At 43.9% G+C, this 22,598-nt stretch overlaps 1 protein-coding gene across 9 annotated transcripts in view; it reads left to right on the forward strand.

The window, feature by feature from the left end:
• The first annotated feature begins 3,235 nt into the window (after positions 1-3,235).
• The window catches only part of RYR3 (ryanodine receptor 3), a 484,412-nt gene continuing 465,049 nt past the window's right edge, over positions 3,236-22,598 (forward strand). For all 9 annotated transcript variants that reach the window (XM_023620680.2, XM_070239375.1, XM_070239401.1 and 6 more), the window contains exon 1: positions 3,236-3,556. In XM_023620680.2, coding sequence (XP_023476448.2) covers positions 3,506-3,556 — 51 coding nt within the window. In that variant the 5' untranslated portion in view covers positions 3,236-3,505. The remainder of the gene's footprint in view (positions 3,557-22,598) is intronic.

Consider the following 22,598-nt stretch of genomic DNA (forward strand, 5'->3'; position numbering starts at 1 on the left):
TAGCAAATGAGATAGTGAATTATATGACTATGGCCATTTTTCATCAGTATTTTAAAGCTGTATCAATCTTGCTGGTTAAACACACATAAGAGGCCCTGTTATGACAGAAAATACTCAGACCAAGACTTCATTTCAGAATCTGCCATAGGGGAAAATAAATACATGAATTTTATTTCAATAATGAGGCTTCAGATTTACTCAGGCCTTTACAAACTATATATGTAAAAGGTATAGAAGTGCTGAAAAGATAAAAACGAAAAATGTCTGGTTTGGCCCTACAGGACGAAAGTTATTATTATGTGCTTTCCAGCGGTTGATATTGGTTGCATGGTGCCCCAATGTTCAAGTGCTGCTGGATTTCAGGGCTGGCTTTGAATAACTCTAGCACCCCCAATGTATTTTATTGCTTTGTGGGCACCTCACTGAAGTGCTAATAATGGCTGAAAGCTTTCTCCAAGGGTCAGAAACCTGGGAGGTTTGGGATTTTTTTGATGAGATGATATTCTGTCTTCTAAGACCTAAGGTACAAGTCCTCTAGCTCTCTATGAAGAGTAACTGGTTTGGGGAGAGATTCAGTTTAAAATACAGGATGAGGGAGCAAATCTGATATGTGGGGGGTGAAGGGTGGTGGGGTATAAATTCACGGTCCTAGAAGCGAGGTGGTATAGTGTAAAAAGTACTAAAAAGTATTAGGCTTGGAGTCAGGCAATCCAAGTCTGAATGTCAGCTCTGCCACTTACCAGATGTATATATTTAGAAAGTAACTTAATCTTAGTTTATTCTCATCTAGACTTGATGGGAGGACTAACAGCAAAATATATGAAAGCCCAGCGTCTGAAATCTATCTATCTATCTATCTATCTATCTATCTATCTATCTATCTATCGTCTAGCTATCATCTGGCTGTCTATCTTACCCATCCTAGTTTCTTTTCTTCCCACTCTTTCTTTCAACTATCCCTGAGGACAAGGACTTTGGCTGTCATATTCAACATTAATTCTGCAGACCTGGGTGAATTAAATCCTAAGGTGGTGAAATAATTTGATCACCTGACTACAGCATTATTATTGGTATATTTTTGGGAAATCTTAGAAAATGGAAGAAGATTTCACATAGAAGTAAATGCTACTTTCCCCAAACTATAGGCTGAAACTATAGGGTGAGAAACCATAGGCCAAGCCCTAGAACAATCCTAGCCTGCGTAATTAGACAGCTCAATTTTGAGCACAGTAGAGGAATGCAAGGATCACCAGGAATCCAAGTGGACGCACTAATGACGTCTCAGTGCTCCTTTCCCACCTCCTTTTGTGATGGGTTATTTGATGATAAACCAGGTGGTGTCCTGCCTCATGTATCTTGATTTCAGTCAAGTGTGTGAAAAAGGCATTTGTAGTATGCTCATGAACAAGAAGAAATTTGGGCTGCAAAATTTACATTTAGGTAAGCTCTTGACCTATTAAATAATCATAAACAAAAGTATGAAAGTCAACCCAAGTGGTACGCCAACAGTGTGCCTTATCATAGGTTTGTGATAATTAGCACTTCGGATGGCATAATTGAGATTCAAAATTTCTTAAAGGACCATATATAGAAAGAAACTAATAAAGTGAATTATAATAGGAAGAAATATTTTTTAAAGCTGGTACTGAAGTACTTGGACATGACCAAAATGGAGAATATTTGACTTTAGTGGTTCATATGAGAGAGCAAAAAAAACAACCCTAGAAATTCTAGTCAAATGCAAACATAATAGGTGTCATTGGAGCTGCTCTGAAGCCAATCCAATATTAGGTTGCATGTGCAGACTCTCCCAAACAGGGGAGGAGAGCACGACCATTTAGGAGGAAGAAGACAAACTGGAATGCTTATAATAAGGCCATCAAAAATGATGTAGGCTCTGAAAACTGTGCTACAGGGAATGTTGAGGGGAAGAGGAATCTTCAGCCAGGAGAAGAGTGGATGGTGATACACAGAAGTGAGCATGCCAGGTGCCCTCCAATACGTGACGGGCCACAACCTGCAAAGGGTTTGACTTATTCTAGGCAGGCTTCAGAAGAGGCACTAAGACCAAGATTCAGCCTCTAAGCTGCATTTGAGTCCACCACACACACATTAGAAGGAAGCAGTTTGGGTACAATAAAAGAAAAAAACATTATTTTTCTCAGTATTTCTGATATCCAGTAGAAAATGTGGGATGAGAACTCAGGAAAGAGATTTTTAACGCAGAACCAAGAGAGAGGTTATCTACAAGGAAGCTGTGAGATTGGTTAGGGTTTCCAGTGTCCTCTGCCACCATGAGCCCAGAATCATCACCCGTACATCTTCTGGGTTTCTCTTCATCCCTGGTCTACATCTCTTCCCAGGGCCCCTTCTCTTGAATGCTTCTCTTGCCCTGGAACTTCCTGGCCAGTAGACGGAAGGGGGCACCTTGCACCCTCAGCTTTAGCAAGGACCAATTTGACAGCCCCCAACCCTGGGAATAGACCTAAGGTTGGGTGGGATGTTCGCGGCCCAAAGACCTGGAAGGGGTCCCACTGTACATACTCTCCTCTGTCCACAGGGCTGGCACCCTAAAATGCAGAATAAGTTTAAGAGATGAGGGGTAGGCAGAGAGAAAGGGTTCTGATGCCACCTGACCTCCGAATTGCGGATGGAATGGGGAGCCCGGGAGGCTTCCTAAGGTACAGAGAGAAGTTATTTTGTTCAGCAACAACGGACAATAGAGGGGTTTGGTAAAATGGACTGACTGGATTTTGAAGGGGCTCTCTTAAGGTGCAGAAAGGGCTATGGAGGGAGTTGCAAACTTTGTTATGAATGGACGGACACCCTCACCGCACCGTTTTCTCCCTGCTGCTTGAAGACCAAGGGACACCCCTCCCAGCCTTCCGCGCCTCGGAGTCCGAACAAGGCACTCGGGTCGGAGCAAGGCATTCGAGTCCACCACACACACACACACATACACACACACGAGGGCAAAGTGGGCAAATAGAGAGGGTTAGTGCCCAGTCTCCGCACGCTGGACCTAAGCAACTGGGCTTTGTTTCGGAATCGGAGCAGGGTAAGGGGCACCCTCTTGTCGCCGCGGGGCGCGCGCCTCCGCTGAGTGTGCGGCGCCGTGCGGGGCGCTGCGGTGCGCTGCGGGGGAGGCCCCACCACAGCCGCCCGGGGCTCCGCGTCGCCCCCGCCCGCTCGGCGCGCCCGGCGCTGCGCTCTCGGCGGGGCGGGCGGCCGCCGCGCACTTGGCTGGGGGAGAGGAGAGAGGGGTAGGCGGGCTGCTTGGTTGGCGTTGGCGCTCTGCAGTGCAGTGGAGTGTTAGCCCAGCTCCCTATATGGTCGGGGATTAGCTCGGCGCGGCTGAGGCTGAGCCAGGAACCGGAGGAGGAGGAGGAGGAAGAGGAGGAGGAGGAAGAGGAGAGGGAGCGCAGCAGCCGCCAGCGCACGCCGAGCGGCTGCCGGAGGAGGCAGAGGCGCCGGAGGCTGGGGCACCGCCGACGCCTCGGGAGCCATGGCCGAAGGGGGAGAAGGAGGCGAGGACGAGATCCAGTTCCTGCGGACTGTGAGTCTCCGCGGCGGGGGCGAGGCGGCGGGCAGGTGGGAAGGAGCGCGGAGCCGGGCGACGAAGGGCTGCGCTGCGCCGCGGTGTCCGATGCCCGGTGCGTTCTCCGCACCCGCGGGCTGCAGAGGCGGACCGGTCACCCACTCGCGGGGCCGCGAGGGGCTGCGTGGGAAGGGGCACCTTCTCCTGCCTGTCCCTTCTTTCCCTACCGCCACCCCCACCCCAGACCTCCGCCTCCACCTCTACCGCTCTCTGGGCAACTTGGTACTTGATCCGAAACCCTTGATGCCCAAACTTCCAGCCAGGGTTTGCTCGTGGTCTCCCTGACAGGAGGATCAGAAGTGGAAGATCGCGCCCCAGAGTCGATCCGCTCTTTCACCCCCAACACTCCACCCTAGCCCCCTGACTCCTCCGAGGCGCCCCCGTGCACTTGGGAACCGCCAGAAGGAACCAGCGGGCCGGGGGCGAGCGTGGGGAGCCCAGGACGAGAAGCGGGCGCAGGCGCTCGGTCCCAGTCCTGGGATCGCTCGGAAGGGAATTCAGCAGCGCTGCCCCTCGCACGTTAAGCCCCAAGCTGGCAACTGCTGCTGGAGCGTTACTTGACTGCCCCGAGTGTAAGAGCCATGGCTTCTGGTGCCGGCTCTCCCGAGCTCCGCAGGACAGGGAAACCCCGGTCTGTGGATCCGCGTCACTCAGGTCCCCTCCCTGGCACCGGAGGGCGCTGCTCCGCCCCAGATTTTATGAGTAGTGGCGGGGGTTGGGGAGGGGAAGGGGTAGGACGGGCATGGGGAGTCTGTTGTAGCTACATCAACCTTGCCCCTTAGGAGTTAACATAAAGCCTTAAAAGGTGGACGATAACCAGGAGGGGTGGGGGGCATTGGGGTGCGTCCCAGCTCTGTTTTCAGCCAGGTGACCTTGAGGAAGTCGCATAATCCGCCCTTCCTAACCTCAGTTTCCTCATGTATAAAGGGGAGAAAATATAACTAGCGTTTCAGGGTGATAAGGATTAGATGAAGTAGTGAATGTCATAATGTTTTGTAAACTGTAAATTGCTCTATAAGTGTTAGATCATTTTATATGCACTGTCTAGCTCTCAGGAATTAGAATGAAATTGTTTCACTCCCTCTTCCTCTCTCCTTCTCTTTAAGTGAGCCCTTCTGACCTGGTCTCTGAAGATCACAACTTAGTTCTTGTCCATCGTTTGGACCATTCCCGCTTCCTTTTGAAGTGCTTTCTTACAATTCCCTTTGGTTTCTTTTCCAAACATGGTTCCTCTGTAGAGCTGGGACTTGGGTTTCATTTGGGAGCTATGGAAGGACCCACCACCCTTCTGACACTGCCTTCTGATACTACAGAATTATCTGTCCCCTTCATCCTGGGTCTGATCTGCAGACCCAGACCCCATCCTCGTCTCCCTCACAGCGCACAAGATGGCACCACAGTTACCACTTGTTACAGCCCTTTTGGTTGTAAAGCTGCTGGTTCCCCACAAAGCGCTGTGGAACCCCTAGGCTTTTCTTCCAACAGGTCTCTTCAATATTGGATGGGTGGCAGCTCGAGTCCTCCCCACCCTGTGCCCTTCTCAACCAGTCATTTCTTCTGCTTATTATTAATAGTCTTCTAGGCATTGTTGTTTGAAGGAATTACCTTTTGACAGATAGGGTCAGTGATGAATAGATGACCCAGAAAGTCAGGGTGAAATCATGGTGGTTTCCATGAGATTCCCATCCTATGTGTTTCTCTTGGTTTCTGTGGCCACCTTCCCTGACTTTTCTTCTCCATCAGGCAGTGTAACTGTTTTTTTTTTTTTTTTTTTGGTACAACTGTAACCAAGGATTACTGCAGAGCAGTGGTTCTTTAACTGTTTGTGTCATGGTTGTCCTGCCCAAGAGATCAGAGCCACTGGGCTCCTTTTACAGCCTAGCCATGGCCCCCTGTGGAGTTCAAGGACCCAGGTTAAGAATCTCTGTTGCAGAGGTACTGCGTATCAGTTACGGTTTCAACGGAGAGCTGGAAGTAACCATGGGGGCAAGGGACTCCAAATGTGGCATTATTGATTCTCTTCCTTCTAGTATCACCATAAGTATTTTTTAGGTGAGTTTCTGTGTCACTCCGTGAAGCAGCTTAACTTCATCTTTGGCTTATTGGGGAAAGAATAGGTGATGAAACTGAGGCACAGGAAATCAAGTGACTTGGCCAGGGTTGTCCAGCAAGTGACTGATAATTGTCATCACAGAATGTTACGTTAAATTCCCCCCAGAGCCTGGCATTGAGCATTAGTCCGGAGGTTATAGTCTTAAGATTATACTGAGATGAGATCTGCTGCTTTCTGGATCTGACACTCTCCCTCTATATCCATGAATTACACAAAATTATTTCTTTGAACTTGATCACCCTAAGTTTTTGATCTGCACAAAATTTTGACTTGATCTTGCTGCTTTTAGGGGAGTCGGGAATCATGGGGCTGTGCTAGTAGCAGGGTTTTCTCACCTTTGAATATCTCTCGGTTGGAGAAGTTATTTCAGTTTGAACTTCCTCATCTACCTTTACCTTAGGATTTCTTTCTTTTCCCAAAACAATACCTTTTAAAGCATTTTGGCTGTATGTGAGTCATCTAATGCCTCTGCACTGTAACATGGTCCTGGACCAGAAGGTGGTTAATATTTGACGATGGAATAGAATCCTGTCTTTGCAGCCGTGAACTTTAGTGGGTTGCCATTCCAAAGAAGAGAGGCTTTTAAACCTACTTTTTAAAAATAGACCATCGAATAGCATTGTGTTGAGGATCCTCGTCAGATTGTTGGTGGTTTTGGTGTCCTGTTTAGTATGATACCGACAAAAATGAAAGCAGCTAGAACTATGGGTGATGTGAAATGGGCCAGAATTACTGCAGTAACCCCTCTTAGTGTGCGCATGGGGGCTTTCGACACTTGCTAGGTGGTGATGTTCCTCTTGGTTGCATCCTCTGATGCATTTGAAGCCCACCCTCTCCTGAGCAGTGGGCAGGACCTACACAAGGGGTTTGGAAGTGTAAGCACATTATGTTAACTAAATGCTCCTGTACCCCAAACGTTCAAATGGCTGTGAAAACTACATATCCTCTTCTGGCCTTCTGAAATCACCGGCAGTCATTTAAGTCAATGAGAGAGTCAGTCAGACAGCTAGACGTAAGAATTTTCTTTAAGCCTAAAATTTTCCCTCCCACTGCTGCTGGCAGTGGCATCGTCCTACCTTCCGATTGCTCTTGCTGACGTAGCCAGTGTCACTGACGTGGCTCTGAAGCTGCTCAGAAGCAGATAAACCTGCCAGCCACCCAGAGCTGAAAGCAAGAAGTTACAGAGAGGAGTGACAATCACCCTGTCTCCAGACAGTTGGTGGAGCGGCTGGCACCACTTCACACTTTGAGAGTGCCAGGGAGAAGATGTGTTCTCACTCCGATTTTTTTCCCTTAGACTACAGTATCCATTAAAAAGGAAAGAAAGAAAGAAAGAAGAACCTCCAAGCCTCAGCTTATTGTTTTTAAAATACCACAGCCTTCTCCTTGCCAACCTCCTCTCTACCACAAAGTTAATTGAAACAGAGCTCAAAGTGAGACAGAGATTCGTTTCTATGTTTCAATGCAAGATTGGTCATAGGTGCCTAATTTGGCCCTCCTGATAGAAAGCTGTCCTCCTTCGTCTAAATTTGTGGCTCTCAAGGGACCAGAGAACACACTTGGGCTGAGAATCAAGATTGCTCCCATCGTCTTGGGTTCCTCTCTGCAAGGGGACTAGGACGAATCCTTGAATTGGAGCTGTGGCACTAATGTGAGCTCACGTCCCTCTGGAGCACATTGTCCCAGGTTGGGATGACAGTAAACTTCCACTTGGTGGTGTATATAGATTTCTACCTGCTTCTCCCCTCAGCAGAACCCATTTACATAACAGCTGTGTGATGCCGGTGTTGTGATTTTGGTAGCTTTTCTTTGAGGAGGTATGGGGCAGAGGTGGACGCCGGTGACTTCTTCACGGTGGCTCAGGGTGGCAGTGAGTAGTGATGGAGGGAGTGTTAGAATGCAGACCCCAGATACCCTGGTGTGTGTTGTGGGGAGTTGGGCTGGGCTCTCCTGCTACATTGGGTTTGATGGTTAAAGTGACAAAACTCAGAGTATTCCCACACTCTGAGCCTCCCAATGTCGCTTCTTATCTTCTCAGTCTTTTATCCCTTGGCTTCTCAGAGCCGAGCTTATTAAAGTGCTGGACACCCAATATCCTCTCCTGTCCAGGGAAATGCCCCAGGTGGATGTGGGAGGGAAGCTAAGTCCTTCTTGCAAAGAAGTTAACTTGTGTCAGGAAGGCTGCATCAGCACCAGGGGGTGTTGTCTTATATCACCCAAGGTACTGATTACCTGTGACCAGGGTTGTCTTGAGGGATTTTAAGCTGCTGAGCTCCAGAAGGAGGTGATGGTGACCGTGAACTTGGAAATGTTTGGAATGTGTTGTAGCCCACTGTAAGACAAGGGAGACCAGAACAGGTCTGCAGTTGAAGAAGGTGTGTCTGATGTTCGTGCATACTTTTTCTTACGCTAATATGATTGTTAACCAGGACGAGGACAGTTAATTGAAATTCATTTTTTAACAATTCTTTGTCCTTTTTCCAATATTGATTTACAGGCAAAACAAATATATTCCTCAGATTCCTTAGGGTTGATCTGAGGAAAAAAAATGTTGAAATAGAAAGAGTGGGAAGAACTTACCTGGAGAGCAAAATACTCTGATAATTACTTTTGAAGGATTTGTATTTAAAGAGGTCTTAGTATGTGTATCTGTCTTTATTTGCCTCTTTTGCTTGTTTTATGATCGTTTCTTTTCACTTCTTCCTGGGAACGATTTGTTATTTCATAATTTGACTTTTCCTTTACCCTACTACTTCAAGAGCTTTTCGTTTTGAAGCCGTTGGCTCCATCATTTCTAATTGACTTGGCATCCTCGTGAATGATTCTTACCAATCTCTTGTGTAGGCCCAGGAAGTCCTGCATCTTCAGAAGCCAATGGTTTAGTTCATTTCCCACAATTCTACACTCATATAAACCCTTCTATATTAACTTTTTCTTTAAGCTACCCTTAATACTAGATTTATCCAGTTGGAGTGGAATGATGTAATTTAAAAAATTGAACTTAGAGGCAGGAATTCTAATTTCTAGCCCCGTCTCACTGTGACCTTGAATGACTCACTTAAGAAAATTGAGGTTTTGTTCTTCTGCTGTATGGAGATAGCGCCTGCTTCTGCAGCTTCACAAAAGTGCGGTGAGAGGCAGCAGAAATTCCAACAATACCCCAAATGAGAGAAGAGGATATGTATCCTAGGGCATTATCATTGTGTATCTCCTGCACTAGGAAATCAACCCTGCTTATGACTGGATCTTGTGGTTGAAAAAGCACCCCATTCCCCCTTTCTCTGATACGGTCTCTGTCACAGGTTCTTATCTCCAACCCGGAGTTGTTAGACCATCTCCAGTGCTGGTCCAGCCCCAGTATATCTGGGAAAGTGCTTGACTAAGGCAAATGCCAACTTTTCTCAATTATTTGACTAAAAGGCCATTCAATTGGTGCAATAGCCTTCAAAAGGCCAGATAGGACCCCAGGATTCCAGACACCAAATAGAACATTCAGAGTTCTTTTTCGTCTTCCCAGAAAATTACCAAAGCTACTCCTTCCCAGAGGACTACCTTTGCTTATTGAATCCCATACCTCTTCCTTTCAAAGCTATCCTTCCTGTTTCCTCCCTCCTGTTTCTTTCATGAGCCCATTCTTTTCCCACAGAGTACTGGGACCAGGTTTCCTGTAAAGCCAACCCTGCTTTTCCTCCGAGGGATTTTGCTGTTTCAGTCATGTCTTTCTGGGGAGTCAGGACCTTTGCAAAGTTCCTCTTGGCGCACCTGGATGAAGCAGATGCTTTCGTGGTGGGAGCTCAGCCAATGCTGAGCCTGCAGGACACCACTTGTCCCCAGGGAGCCAAGTCGGGTCTTCAGAGCCTCAGGCTGGTGTCCTCTCGGCCATCTTCTTCTTTGGAAGCCAGTGGGGTCTTTTAGGGACAAAGACATTTCCAGCCACTGCAGCTTCCCTTGCTTCAGTGAGTTTTGCCGTCATAGCGTCTCTTCAATTCAGAGACAAGGAAGAAAAAGTACTGGCACCTGAGCCCTGATCTTGCTATAGAGATAGGCCTTGTGAGGTGCCAAGATGATTTTTTTTCCTCCTTTGTCATTTCTAATTCCTGATTGTTAGGAAACAAAGTTCAGATCAGCTCCGAGACTGATGATGCAGTATGCAAAAATAAAAGAGCCGTGTCTCCTCTCCTCAAATGCACCTCTTCCCTTCTCCAGCTCAGAGCACATTGCTGATTCTACAGGAATACGCTGGGGTATTGTCCTTTTAGGCAGGACATGGCCTTACAGGTAGGAAACACTGAGGCACCAGGCCCCGTTATTCTGGGGTTTGTTTCTCTTTCTTTCACTTTCCACCTCCTTGGACAGGGAGTTCCTCATTGATTTCGAGTCTCCTAGCCCCCACACAGGCTTGTCTATTTGAGGAGGTCTTATTTGTATTGGATGCAGCACCCAAGAAGAATGAAAGCAAATATTATATCCTAAAATCAGATTACAAAGAGATTCAGAAATTTCACTCAATATGAACCATGGCTGTCCCCTCTGGGGTGACAGCTGCTTGCTGCATCTTCCTTTAAGAGTGCAAAGGAGGCAGACGAGAGCTCCGGAGACAGAGCTGCTGCTGCCTGTGCAGAATCTTACAGGCCATCAACAGTTTTTCTACTGAGTTCAGTTTATATGAAGTTTTGCACTATAGGAACCAGCCAGTGTGATGAGCAAGGCAGCACAGTTTTAAAGAAAGTGTAAAAGTGAAAATCTGGGCTGGTGTCAGTGTCACAGAAGGCTCTCTTTCTCCTTGGTCTGCCTTTGGGATAAGGCATTGACTCAAGAAATTCCCTCTATCAAAATACTAAAATGCAAAATTGTTAGCTCAGCAGGTACCATTAATGATTAGCATCATTAACAACTGAGCAGAGCTAGTTCCTGTGGGAATAGGAATTGGACTGGTGAAAGATGAGAGCACTTGGGAGCATTACTGAGAGGGGTAAGCCTGAGTGAGCGTTGCACTGGTGCTTGGAGGACCCTGAGTGAGCGTTGCGCTGGTGCTTGGAGGACCCTGAGTGAGCAAAGGAAGCATCAGGGCACAGAAGTCCGGGTTCTGGGGCTGGTGGCACAGAGACTCCATCTTTATCTAGTTATGACCTTTTATCCGAGGAGAGGAAGTCTTGAGCTACGTGGAAGAAGGTGGCCAACCTCATCTCAGGCATTAGGAAGAGCACTATTTGCAGCCAGGACTGGTGCTAATAAATACTTTGTTTCAGATAATTCAGAATCAGAGGTAACAGTTAAAAAAAGAAAGTCTGAGATTTTTATAAGATCCAGTGACTCTTCATCAAAATGAGATCTAAGATGCCGCCTTCCTGGAGTGGCAAAGTGTTCAAGCAACAAAACTCCGTTATCGGTTATCATGTTTGTTGTATTACTCATCTTCATCCCAAGCAAATGCTCCAGAGTCCGCGATCCAACTTATAACAATTCCTACAGCAAAAAAGGGAGAATGCTAAAGAGAGCTGTGTATCCCTCAACGAGCAAATAGGAAAGGCTCTTACTGGAAGCTACATGCTTCTCAACAGGCTATTGTCAGGGCTGGGCATTTACTCTCTAATAATTTCACCGCTGAGTTCTCTAATGCACCAGGGCAGAGAGAGCTAGTCAGTGGGACTACAGCAAAGAAATGGAAAGTTCTCCATCTGTGGCACATAAATGTCCACAGTGTAAGAAGTATCGGTTGGAACTGCTGCACTCTGTGCCATAGACCAGATCCAGACTGTAATAATGCTAGGGCAGTAAGAGGGATCCACTTGGCCACAGCTCCACACTGAACCAAAAGCAGAATCTGAGAAGTCAAATCAAAATGGGGCAGCTACTCCTGGAGGAGTGTGAGCCCCTCATAACCCCTTCATCTCTATCATCCAGGACACATAGCTATTGTTCACCTCCAAGTTGTCCTCTCTTCTCCAGGTGGTTAGAAAGGAGGAGTCCAAGAATAAACCATAGTGATGTCTTGAACAAATCTCATTTCTTTGCAAGAGGGATTTTAAAATGAAAAACATAACAGAGAACATGCCAGTCAAGTGGGTAAACTCAGAGCTAAAACATTTGCTCAGTTTGGTGGCATTTTTATCGCCAGATATCTGAAGGATTGTCTGCCCTTTACGCGTTTTGGTTCATCCATTTATAAAGACATAGTAATGATGATTATATCTCAGGGATGCCTTGAAAATATGAGTGAAGAGGCTCTGAGTCTCCATCAGGAGAATTAGGTATGTGTATATTGAGGGAGTAGATTGGAGTGAAAGTTGTTTAGTTGCCCCATTGCCTGAAAAATTTCCTATTAGCCTAAAGCAATAGCCGTACGTGATAAACTGCAAGAACACAAGGTCTTCAATTCAGTCTTCTCCAAATCCCTAGGTACCTGTTGATCAGAGGGCTCACAAACTGAAACACTTTGGGGGCCAGGCAACTAAATGTGTGAATCAGACTTTATTGGCAAAGAGAGGTGGGCCTGATCTACACATTCAAATAAGGAAATGCTTAAACACTGCCAGCCAAGCAAAACACATCTGTAGCAGCATTCTGAGCTTCCTGCCAGCTCGCAGCCATGGATGAACTCTCAGATTCTGGGTGAATGTGCTCCCTAGAATGAGTGAATATTTTTATGAGTAGGATCAGGCTCACAATACATATCGAGGTCTTTGGATGAAAATGTCAACATAAAAGATGGTGTGTCATTTATCACAGTATCTAAGAGAGAGATTGGTGGGCAGACAGATTAATAGGCTTAATAAATGATATACTTGGTCATCAAAATGAATTCAGGTTGTACTAGCGTTTAAACACCCTTGAAAATTGTCATATAGGTATAGATATCATGAAATTTAACGTAAGCAAGGTATCCATTCAACATTTGTTGACCAGCTATGCTATGCCTGGCCTTGACAGGCGACTGGGAGTTCCATAGATGAATAAGACATCTTAATGTTCGATGCCTCCACCAGCTGAGGATCAACAGGGAGCTCAGTCTTGTTTTGAGGTAGCAAGTATGTCAGTCCTTCAGATGAATTTATAACAATTAATTTAAATTTTCCATACTTGTGGGGTACAAAATTTTTTTTATTAAAATGTATGACTTTGGAGGAGTTTCTTAACTTCTGTGCCTATTGCCTCATCTGTTAAATGAGAGTAAAAATACTGCTTGTCTCAAAGGGTTGTTGTGAGGATTAAATGAGTTAATCCATGTAAGGTGCTTGGAAGAGTGCCCAACATATAGTAAGTCCTCAATAAATATTAGCAATTAATATTGTCTCAACAAACAGTGTAAACAGTGACATTAGTCACACTAGATACTCCAAATATCATTGCACATTCATTTTATAGGTGAAAAATACAAAAGGACAATACCCTGTGATTATTCCATGGCTTTGATTCCTGACATTCTGCTTAACGATAATATGACCAGGCCTTGTGAATGGAAATGAGCCTGAAATGGACATAGCCTCAGGAGCACAGATTGATGGGCCAGTTCTCAGAGCGTCTACTTTGCAAAACCTCTTGATGCAGATGCTCGTTGACTTTTCCTCTGGCAATTTTTAATTACCCATGTCAATAGATGGGCAGCATGGTTGGGAGAATCCTAAACACAAACAACTTGTCCTTGATTTGGGGAGATTCTTTTTCTACCTATATTTTGAATATGGAAATTTGCCTTTCTGGAAATTCACTGTATTTTCAACAGCACAAGGTCATCCCATGGTAAAGATCTGGCTATCACCTTCTCTGATCCCTTCTTATGTCTGTGGATGCGAAGCATGAACCTAAAATAAAGCTTGTTTCTTTTAGTGCCCTCTCCTCTGAGGGGTCCCAAGCTTCTGATTCCTACTCCCTCCTCTCTACCAAACATTGTTCCCATCTTTTTTTCCTTCTGCATTCCATGGAATCAAATTGGATAATGTTGTTTATTTAATCCTTATTAAGAATTTTCCCTTCCCTGGATGAGAGTAGATGCTTACCTAGTTAAAATACTCTGCAGCTTGAGGAGTGACAGGTGTAGAGGAAGTCGAGGCACATGGGCTGGCCAATGGCGATGGCGCCTTGTTTTTGATTAGGTTATTCACCCTAATTGGCTCTTTATTTTCACTTGTAAAACTGGTGCCAACAGCTGAAAGCTTAATTGGGCTAAGTGGATGGGAAATTTAATTTAAAAAAATTAAGGTGAGATTTTCCCAAATAATAGAGAATAGGTGGGCTTTTGACTTCCTTAAAGGAGGGAGGAGATTTCTTTTCGTGCTGAATCTGAGTGTTTCACTAACTAGCAGTAAATTTTACTTTTTTAGTTGTGAATAGAAAACTATATAGATGAGCTATTTCATTTGTTCCAGTCTCAGTTTCCTAATCTATAGAATGGTGAAAATCATAACTAATTCTCAGGGAGGAGTTAGGATGAAATGACCAGACCCTAAGGTTCTCCAGAGCAAGGCCCTATTTTATCACTATTAGCTTCCTCGTTCCCCAACATCTTATCAGATGGCTGGCACTCAGAATGTCCAGAGAAAGCATACTTCATAAAGTATAAAATGCTGTAAAGATGTCACACATGCATATTAGAATCTGGGCAACAGTGAAGTCTGATTACACATACAGAGAACTCACTATTCTAATCCAATCAATTTTAGATCAAAGTTATTATGACACATTTATTTTTGTATGTAAATATTATTGTACTGATTCATAATTAGGCATAATTGTACACAATTCACATAAATGACTATAATTAGTATAAATTTTGCCTAGCCAGACCAATCTTTTTAAAACTTTTTTAATTAAATGTCCTAGTTCTCTCCTGTTATCAACCTTAAAGTTGATTGTTTCTCTGGTACCACATACTATTATCAGATCACCATTATCATCACTGTCATCGTTGTCAACACCATTACCACATGTAGTCTCTGACGAGAGAGTAGTGAAGAGCTTAAAGTAAGACAGACCTGGGTGTGAATTCTAGATTCATCATTCGCAAGCTGTGAGACCCTGACAGTTTCCTCATCTCTAAAATGGGAATATTAATAACTTTTCATGTGGCTGTTGAGATAATTAAATGGGGTAGTGTCTGTAGAGCTGTCATGAACACAGTACCTGACTCATACTATGCATATTTTCTCTTCTGTGCTACATTAGATGCTGTGATATATACATATTTTAATGAGGGATCCTACTCCCCAATGACTGGGGATTTCCTTTGCCAGGGCCCCAGCAGCCATGTTCAGCTTATGCTTCTCCGAGCCACCTGGGGTCCTGACGCAGCTGCTCTTCAGTGATATGGGAACTGTTTAGGGGGTAGAAGATATACTTAAACTGTTTATTTACTACAATTTCTAACTCAATTAATTGGAAAAAATCTAAATAGCTCTCCCACCTGCTCCCTAGAAGCCTTAGCCAAATGAAAACCTGTGGGTGTGCGTGTGTTCGTGCTTGATTTTCTGAACACATGAATGTTGCAGTCCCAAATTGTGCTGGTACCAAATAACAGGAACCTGTGCCTGACTCCCAGCTGTTTGGTGGGTGATGACAGACACGTTGACTGATGCCAGGGCTTTGCTCGGTCTCTGGCTCTGCTAAGTACATGTCACTCATGTTCACGTCCTGGTGAGGCCTCCAGAACACACATAAGAAGGCAAATATCTCATAAGGCTAGAAGAGGCTCCCAGATCTAGTCTAAACTCCCGAAATCAAAATTTAAAAGTAGGTTTATTTGGGTTTTAGGGTAAAAGACACTTAGGGTTACTCTCTCTCTAGCCCATAGGTTGGGTGTAATATGTCACTGGGGAGGATATGAGCCCTTTGCCCCAGACTTCTCTCCCACTGTATGACAGGGTGCGTGGAATTCCTGACATTCGAGATATTCCTTTGGATGAAGGCATTGTCTCCAAGGCGAATGTATTGTCTGGGGATGAGGGAGTGGATTTAGATGTTGATGTACCTCCTCTTGGATTATCAGATTATCTAGGAATAAAACCTTGGTCTGGAAATGTGGCATTTGGGATCGAAAGATAAGGAAGGAACAGTCCCTAGGAGAGTGGCAGGTTCAATTCCATAATAATTACGCTGGATCTCCTAGAGAAATAGGAGATGAGAGGGTGCATTAAAAAAAAGAGAGGGATGACACCTAAAGGATAAGGATAAAGAGCAGAGAGGCCAAGCATCACTAATTTTGTAATTTCTACCCCAGTCTTATTTTGTAGATACCAACTTAGATGGAACTCAGTGTTTTCTATTAACAGAGGAGTGAATCTAATGTTAAATCTCTTTCTGCACTGCCTCCCTTCCTTCACCTTTGGCACGTATCACCATCTAACCTGCTTTGTATTTTATTTACTTATCCTGTTTGTATCTCTCCTACAAGTCAAGGGACAGAATTTTGTCTTTTTTTCTCTTTGTGGTATTCTCAGTGCTAAGGATGGTGCATGGCGCATAGTAGGTCTCCATGAATGTTCTTGAATGAATGAGTGAATCCTTAGAGGCTGGCCTTCCAGCTCACGTCCCTGCCTCACTGAGTTCTCTCTGCCTGAGTTCTCCTTTCAGTGCCCTTATGGTTGGTGAGACTGAGGTAAGTGAAATGTGTGTTGCCACGAAGATAAAAACCCAGCCACATCAAGGAATCATCCAGGCTTGGGGCTAGAGGTGCCAGTGTCTCAGTTTCTAACATCAATGATTTATATGAAGTCAGCTGTGAAAATTGAGAAATGAGGGTGGCTCTGACATCACTTCCATGTTTGCCTGACTCAGGACTAAACACCCTTATGGAAAATTTCTAGGTCCTATGGGAATAGAAAATGGATATGGGACAATTCCATGTATATGAAATATATGTCTGCTCTATATATCATTGATACCAGTTTGATGACTATTGATTTTAAGGTATGCTTTTCTTTTTTTAAAGATTGGCACCTGAGCTAACACCTGTTGCCAATCTTTTATTTTCTTCTTCTTCTTCTCCCCAAAGCCTGGCAGTACATAGTTGTATAGTCTAGTTGTAGATCCTTCTGGTTGTGCTGTGTGGGACGATGCCTCAGCATGGCCTGATGAGCAGTGCCTTGTCTGCGCCCAGGATCCAAACCTGAGAAACCCTGGGCTGCCGAAGCCGAGCGCATGGACTTAACCACTTGGCCCTAGGGCCGGCCCCTAAAGTGTGCATTGTGGTGAGATAAGGTTGGCCCTGAGCTAACATCTGTTGCCAATCTTCCTCTTTTTTTTTTTTCCCTCTCCTCAAAGCCCCAGTACATAGTTGTATATCCTAGTTGTAAGTCCTTCTAGTTCTGCGATGTGGGACACCACCACAGCATGGTTTGATGAATGGTGCTAGATTCATGCCCAGGATCCGAACCGGCAAACCCCAGATGGCTGAAGTGGAGCATGTGAACTTAACCACTCAGGCATGGGGCTGGCCCCAGATGACTTGATATTTTTGTAGTTTTTGTGTTTCTAGCTGTTTGCAAACTGATGCTTATTTGAGAAGCTGTAGGTTATTTTGATGTCAGTCTACCTTGTAAAAGATTTCTGTGTGTTTTTAAAATCTCTAATCTGTACCGTATACACTGTACCAAACCTCTAAGCACTCTATATGTCTCCTTTATTTCCATGAGATTCTTGAGTGCTACCAGCAGCAGATACCAGCATCCTGCACTGGTGTGTGAACATGCAGGTTTGGAGCAAAACTTGGCCATCATTCATGTCTACAGATGAAGGGAAGCCATTTTATTAATAGTTCAAGTTATTGGATAATTTGAGATTGATTTTTGTTTGGCTTTGAAATGTACTTTGTTACTTTTGTGTTGGTCAGCTTGTTTCTACTTTTATACGATCCCTGTTTCTTCCTAGTCTCAGTCCTCCGTTAGAACCTACAGGTTCTAAAGCTTCTTCTGAACCTTTTTCTGAGATTTCCTCCTGTAGGATCCTGATAAGACTGTGATGAGGTTCCTCTTTCTTTCTGATATGAGTCTGTTAAGGTATTTTTTTTTCAATGTCTACTGAGCTAAATCAGACCTAGTATGTTTATAAAAGAATCATAAGACATTTATGATTTATTATTACATTATGGAGCTAGGTAAAGGCCCTTGGCAATCCTCCGTTATTTTATTTTAGGGCAGCTGAGATGCTGTGCACTATCTATGTATCCATCTGTCCGACAAGCTTTTGTTGAGTACTTACTATGTGAAAGGCTTATGCTAGGGACTAGAGGTTTAAAGGTGAGCAAAATACATAATCCTGTTCTCAAGGATCTTAACTTGTAGTTAGAGAGTGAGACATTTAAAGAACTGTCAATAAAATAGGACAAAGAATGTGTTAAGTAAAGGGAAAAGTTACACCCTCTGGAAGGAATAGTTAATTTTGACTAAGGAGTCAGGGAAAATTTGAAGAGAGGGAGTATTTGAGCTGGGTGAATTCTGTAAGATGTTGGTAGATGAAAAATGGGCTTAAAAGTGTATTTCTGACAAAAGGATCCTCATAAAACTCAGAGGTGTGAAAGTATGTAGCATGTTCAGGGAACTATAAAAACTAGCACATATTCCGTACATGGAAGACTATTGGGAGATGAGACTGGCAACTTATTTTGGGATCAAATCAAGGTGATCTGGCCTTTATTGTTTATGTAATGGAGAACTATGTAACAAAAATACAATTAATTCTAAAGATTGAGAAAGATGTACTTATGTTCAATCAGTACTGCTTGGTTTTGGTAAAGTGGAATATATAGATACAGGTTATGTAAGGGCGCTTTTTATATTGGTTTCTTCAATTCACAGTTGGATATCTGATGCTTTGAGAATCTAGTTGGCCTTTTAAGGACAAATATAGATCACTTGAGCCACTGCATCTGTAAAGACTGGACTTGAGAGGTCTGAGACTGTTAGCGAGAGAGAACTGCCACTGACAGGGGACTGGCCTTGCCCCTGGGATGGAGATGAAAGAAGAGCCTCACGTTGCACCTGAACTTTTCTTCATGGACTGAGAACTACTCTATAGCTTTAGACGATGATTCACCTTGGCTCAGGCCAAGGGGTTTAAGGTGACAGGAAAAGAAGTAGATAGTCCAAGAACATCTAGAAAATAGAAACTGATTTGCACTGAAGGACCGTGGCCTTATTAAAGGCCTTATTGAGGACTCTGGCTGATGAAAGTTAAGTATCAGCAGTGTCCCGCATACGTCAGACTCTTAAACTCTATGGCTCCTGCCCTCCTGCCACAGGCCATCCCTAATCCATGGGACACATGAGCCCCCTAAAGCCACAGTGGTGTGTGTGTGGTGCAACCCTTTCTGAAATAGACTTTATAGGCCCAACGCTGGTTCTTGCCCTCTGGCGACCTACCATTTGCTCACACCTAATAGTGAGGAAAAAGGCGATCAAAATTCAAATCAATTGTTTGTTGAAAATTTTGCTGGAAATTTAGCGAGGAATATGACCAGAAAGTAATTGTTAATTGTTGTTGTCTGAACTAAATAATCTGGTACTTGATCATGTTATGCAAACTGTGTTTCATGGTGCATGAATCTCCTTTTCTCCACAAGACTCAATAGCTCCTTGGGGGCAAGGTCTTCTTCATTTAGTTGGTTTGAATTCTTACGGTTCCTGTTGGTGCTCGTGTTTGTGTACACAGTGGTTCAGTGATTTCTTGAATTATTTATTTATTGAGGAAGATTAGCCCTGAGCTAACATCTGCCGCCAATCTTCCTCTTTTTGCTGAGGAAGACTGGCCCTGAGCTAACGTCTGTGCCCATCTTCCTCTACTTTATATGTGGGATGCCTGCCACAGCATGGCTTGGACAAGCAGTGCATAGGTCCACACCCGGGATCTGAACCGGAGAACCCCGGGCTGCTGAAGCAGAATGTGCGAACTTAACCACTGTGCTACCTGGCCGGCCCCATGAATGATTTTTTTTAAGATCATTATTATGCTTTTTGCTTGCTCTGCTATTTTCTCAGAGAGAGAAATAAATAACACAATAAGGATATGAAGAGAGACAGACAAAAAGTAAAGAGATTAGGAGGAGATTTTTGTTTTAAATTATTTTACTGAGGTCACATTGGTTTATAACATTGTGTAAATTTTTATTCAATGTTTCTGCAAGACCTCATTGCTTAGACTAGATATTCAGCAAGTATTACTTCAGAACCCCAAATGGTGTGTTCTTACTTAATTACTCATGAAAAGAGACTCCACCTTCAGAAATTGCAGGTTCCCTTCTGAATTAGACGATGTGAGTTTCTAATGAGGAATGACTCCTTTTCTGTAAAGTTTAAAAGGTCTGTGTGTGTGAGATTAAGACAGGGACTTTGGATTTTTGTTGTTGTTTCTGGTGTATCCCGAATTGCCAACCCAGCATAGCCTATAGCATGTGCTGAATAAACATTTATAGGAAGACCTAATAAAACGAAATGGAGAAAACAGGAGGAAACATAAGTTTATTTGAAACCTGATACCTCATGTTCCAACTAAACCCCACCTCGAGTGTCCACCTGTGTATATCATTGATTCTCCTGTGTGGGCTGTTCTCACAGCTCTGCCCATACACACCGTTGTCTTTCTAGAGTGCTTTGTCCCTTTTCAAGCTGACCCTTGTTCCCTGGTAGATGTGCTTAATTAGGAGGGCCATCCATCATAGCTTCTTTCTTTCACCTGATCTTCAGTCATCCTTTCTCAGATTCCTTTCTTCAGGTCTAAAGTCCTTTGCTATGCTCTAGATAAGCACCTTATCTATCAGTAATATATATGGGGTCATTAAAATGAATGCCCCCAATAATATTCGCTTTGCTTTCATCAAGAGCTTCCTTATGGTTTAGATGACATTACGTATATGCAGCTGTGGGTACATGTATTTCCCATGTTTTAGTTATGATTGATCTGTAGGCTTCCTTTCCAGATGTTACAGTGGTGCAATTGTCTTGAACTTTGATTTGTGGATCTCATACTGTCATTCAAATCCCTGAGTCATTTTGCAGCTTTTTAATAAACCCAGACTTAGCATCCATTCAAATATGTATACGCCTATAAGACTACTTTTTTCCTCCTCCTTCTCATATTTATGTGTTCTCATTTTCTTCTTCCTTTATTCACTTTTTTTACATTGTGGATTTTTTCTCTCTCTCTTTTCCTTGTTTTCAGCCGCTTCTCTCTTTCTTCCTTTCTAGCTCTCTTTTTCCAGTCTTTCATTGGAAATATCCACAAGTACAAGTAGAGTTTAGCCCTGGAATAATATCATAGGTCAGCAGGGCTCCAAAGAAAGGAAACGTAAGGTCCGAGCAACATCAGTCGCCCTTCTGGACTTGTCCACCAAGTCTGGTCTGCAAGCTTGGGGACTATCTCCTGCCTCCTCCTCTCTCCTTCCCATCTCCTCCCCTGACTGAAAGGAGGCTTCTGGAGGGTGTATCAAGCACATGGGCTGGTGATTTTTTTTCTCTATTTTATATATGAGTAAGAGCTGGTATGTAGTTCTAAGCTGGTTTCCATTAGTAGGTTAGCATCAAATATTTAACTTTATCTCCTAAGAAACTAAAATTTTTATGTCCCTAGGGAAGTCACGTAGTGAGGGACATAAGTGATGCTAATAAAAGTTCCAAAAGGTTTATATAAAAATTGGAAAGTCAGGCTTCAAATTTACCAGAAGAATATACTTGGCTCAAACCTATTATCTATGTAGGGTTTTAAAGTTCATTAAGCTGTTTGATGAGTAAAGAACTGATGGTGACAAAGGAAAATGAATGTTTCTGACAGAATATTTGCATCAGGCTCACTCATTTTGGTGTGTGGAGAGGTATTGGTGAATTTTGGTCAGAAGCAGTGGAACACATTACATACTAAAAGCTGGAGCCACACTAGTAAATGCTTACTCTCAAGTTCTCAATATTCCTTCTTATCAAAATTTCTTACCATCATAATGTGATCTGTTTCTTATAATCTGACAAATGATAGTCAATTTTTTGTTCAATGCCTGCCCACAGGACTGGTCTATGCCCAGTATAAGGAGCCCACAAAATGGTACCCAGTTGCGGGAGACTCCAGACTGTTGCACAGAGAGATGCTTGTCTGTGGCTATGTAATGCCAAGATGGAGATATTCATCAGAATCCAGGAAATGGAGCCAAAAGTCAGGAGTTAGGAGGGCAGCAGTTGGTAAATCGAGATGGCAGAGCAAATGGACAAAAGGAAGTGATCCTGGATCTAAGTACAAAGTCCCTGAGGATCCTTCAAGGCAATCTTCTTACGCAGGATTGAGGCATTCTGGGCCTAAGTCAAGCTGGTCAGTTTTTATTCATGTTACACTCTGCGGAGGCACCATTCTGACCAGTTAATCTCATGAGTAAGTTATCTCAGCATGGGGATTCTTGTTGACTTCAGTCTCAAGGTAACATTTCCTTTGACCCTAAATTATCGGGGTATGCTCTTTTATGGGCTCCATGGGCTCCCATTCACGAACCAAACCTACCTGTACTTCTTCCTCATGCCTTCTGTTTATTCCCAGAATTTATACAAAATAAATCTAAAAGAGGAGTTTCTTTGTTTTTATTTTCTCTGTCTTTGTATCCTCCTTCCTGAAATAATCTCACAGGAACAGTTGCCAGGAAGCCATCTTTTGCTGCCCAGCTTTCCTCCCGCCGACTGACTGTACCTTCCTGAACATACTCAGGCCTCTGCTCATAGGCTAGCTATCCTGTGCTCTAAACTTGTCCTCGTCTTCTTTACAAAGTCTGCCCGCCCAAGTGTGCGTGCACATCATGATTCTGATCAGTATCTTGTTACTGTTTCCAAGAATTAATTTAAGCTAGGGTATTAAAGAGTGACCAATACCACACCTAGATAGTTTTATTTTAAGATGTCTCCAATGCTTTGATTCATATAAGTGGAC

This window comes from Equus caballus, chromosome 1, assembly GCF_041296265.1.
Source record: "Equus caballus isolate H_3958 breed thoroughbred chromosome 1, TB-T2T, whole genome shotgun sequence".
In the NCBI taxonomy this organism is placed as follows: domain Eukaryota; kingdom Metazoa; phylum Chordata; class Mammalia; order Perissodactyla; family Equidae; genus Equus; species Equus caballus.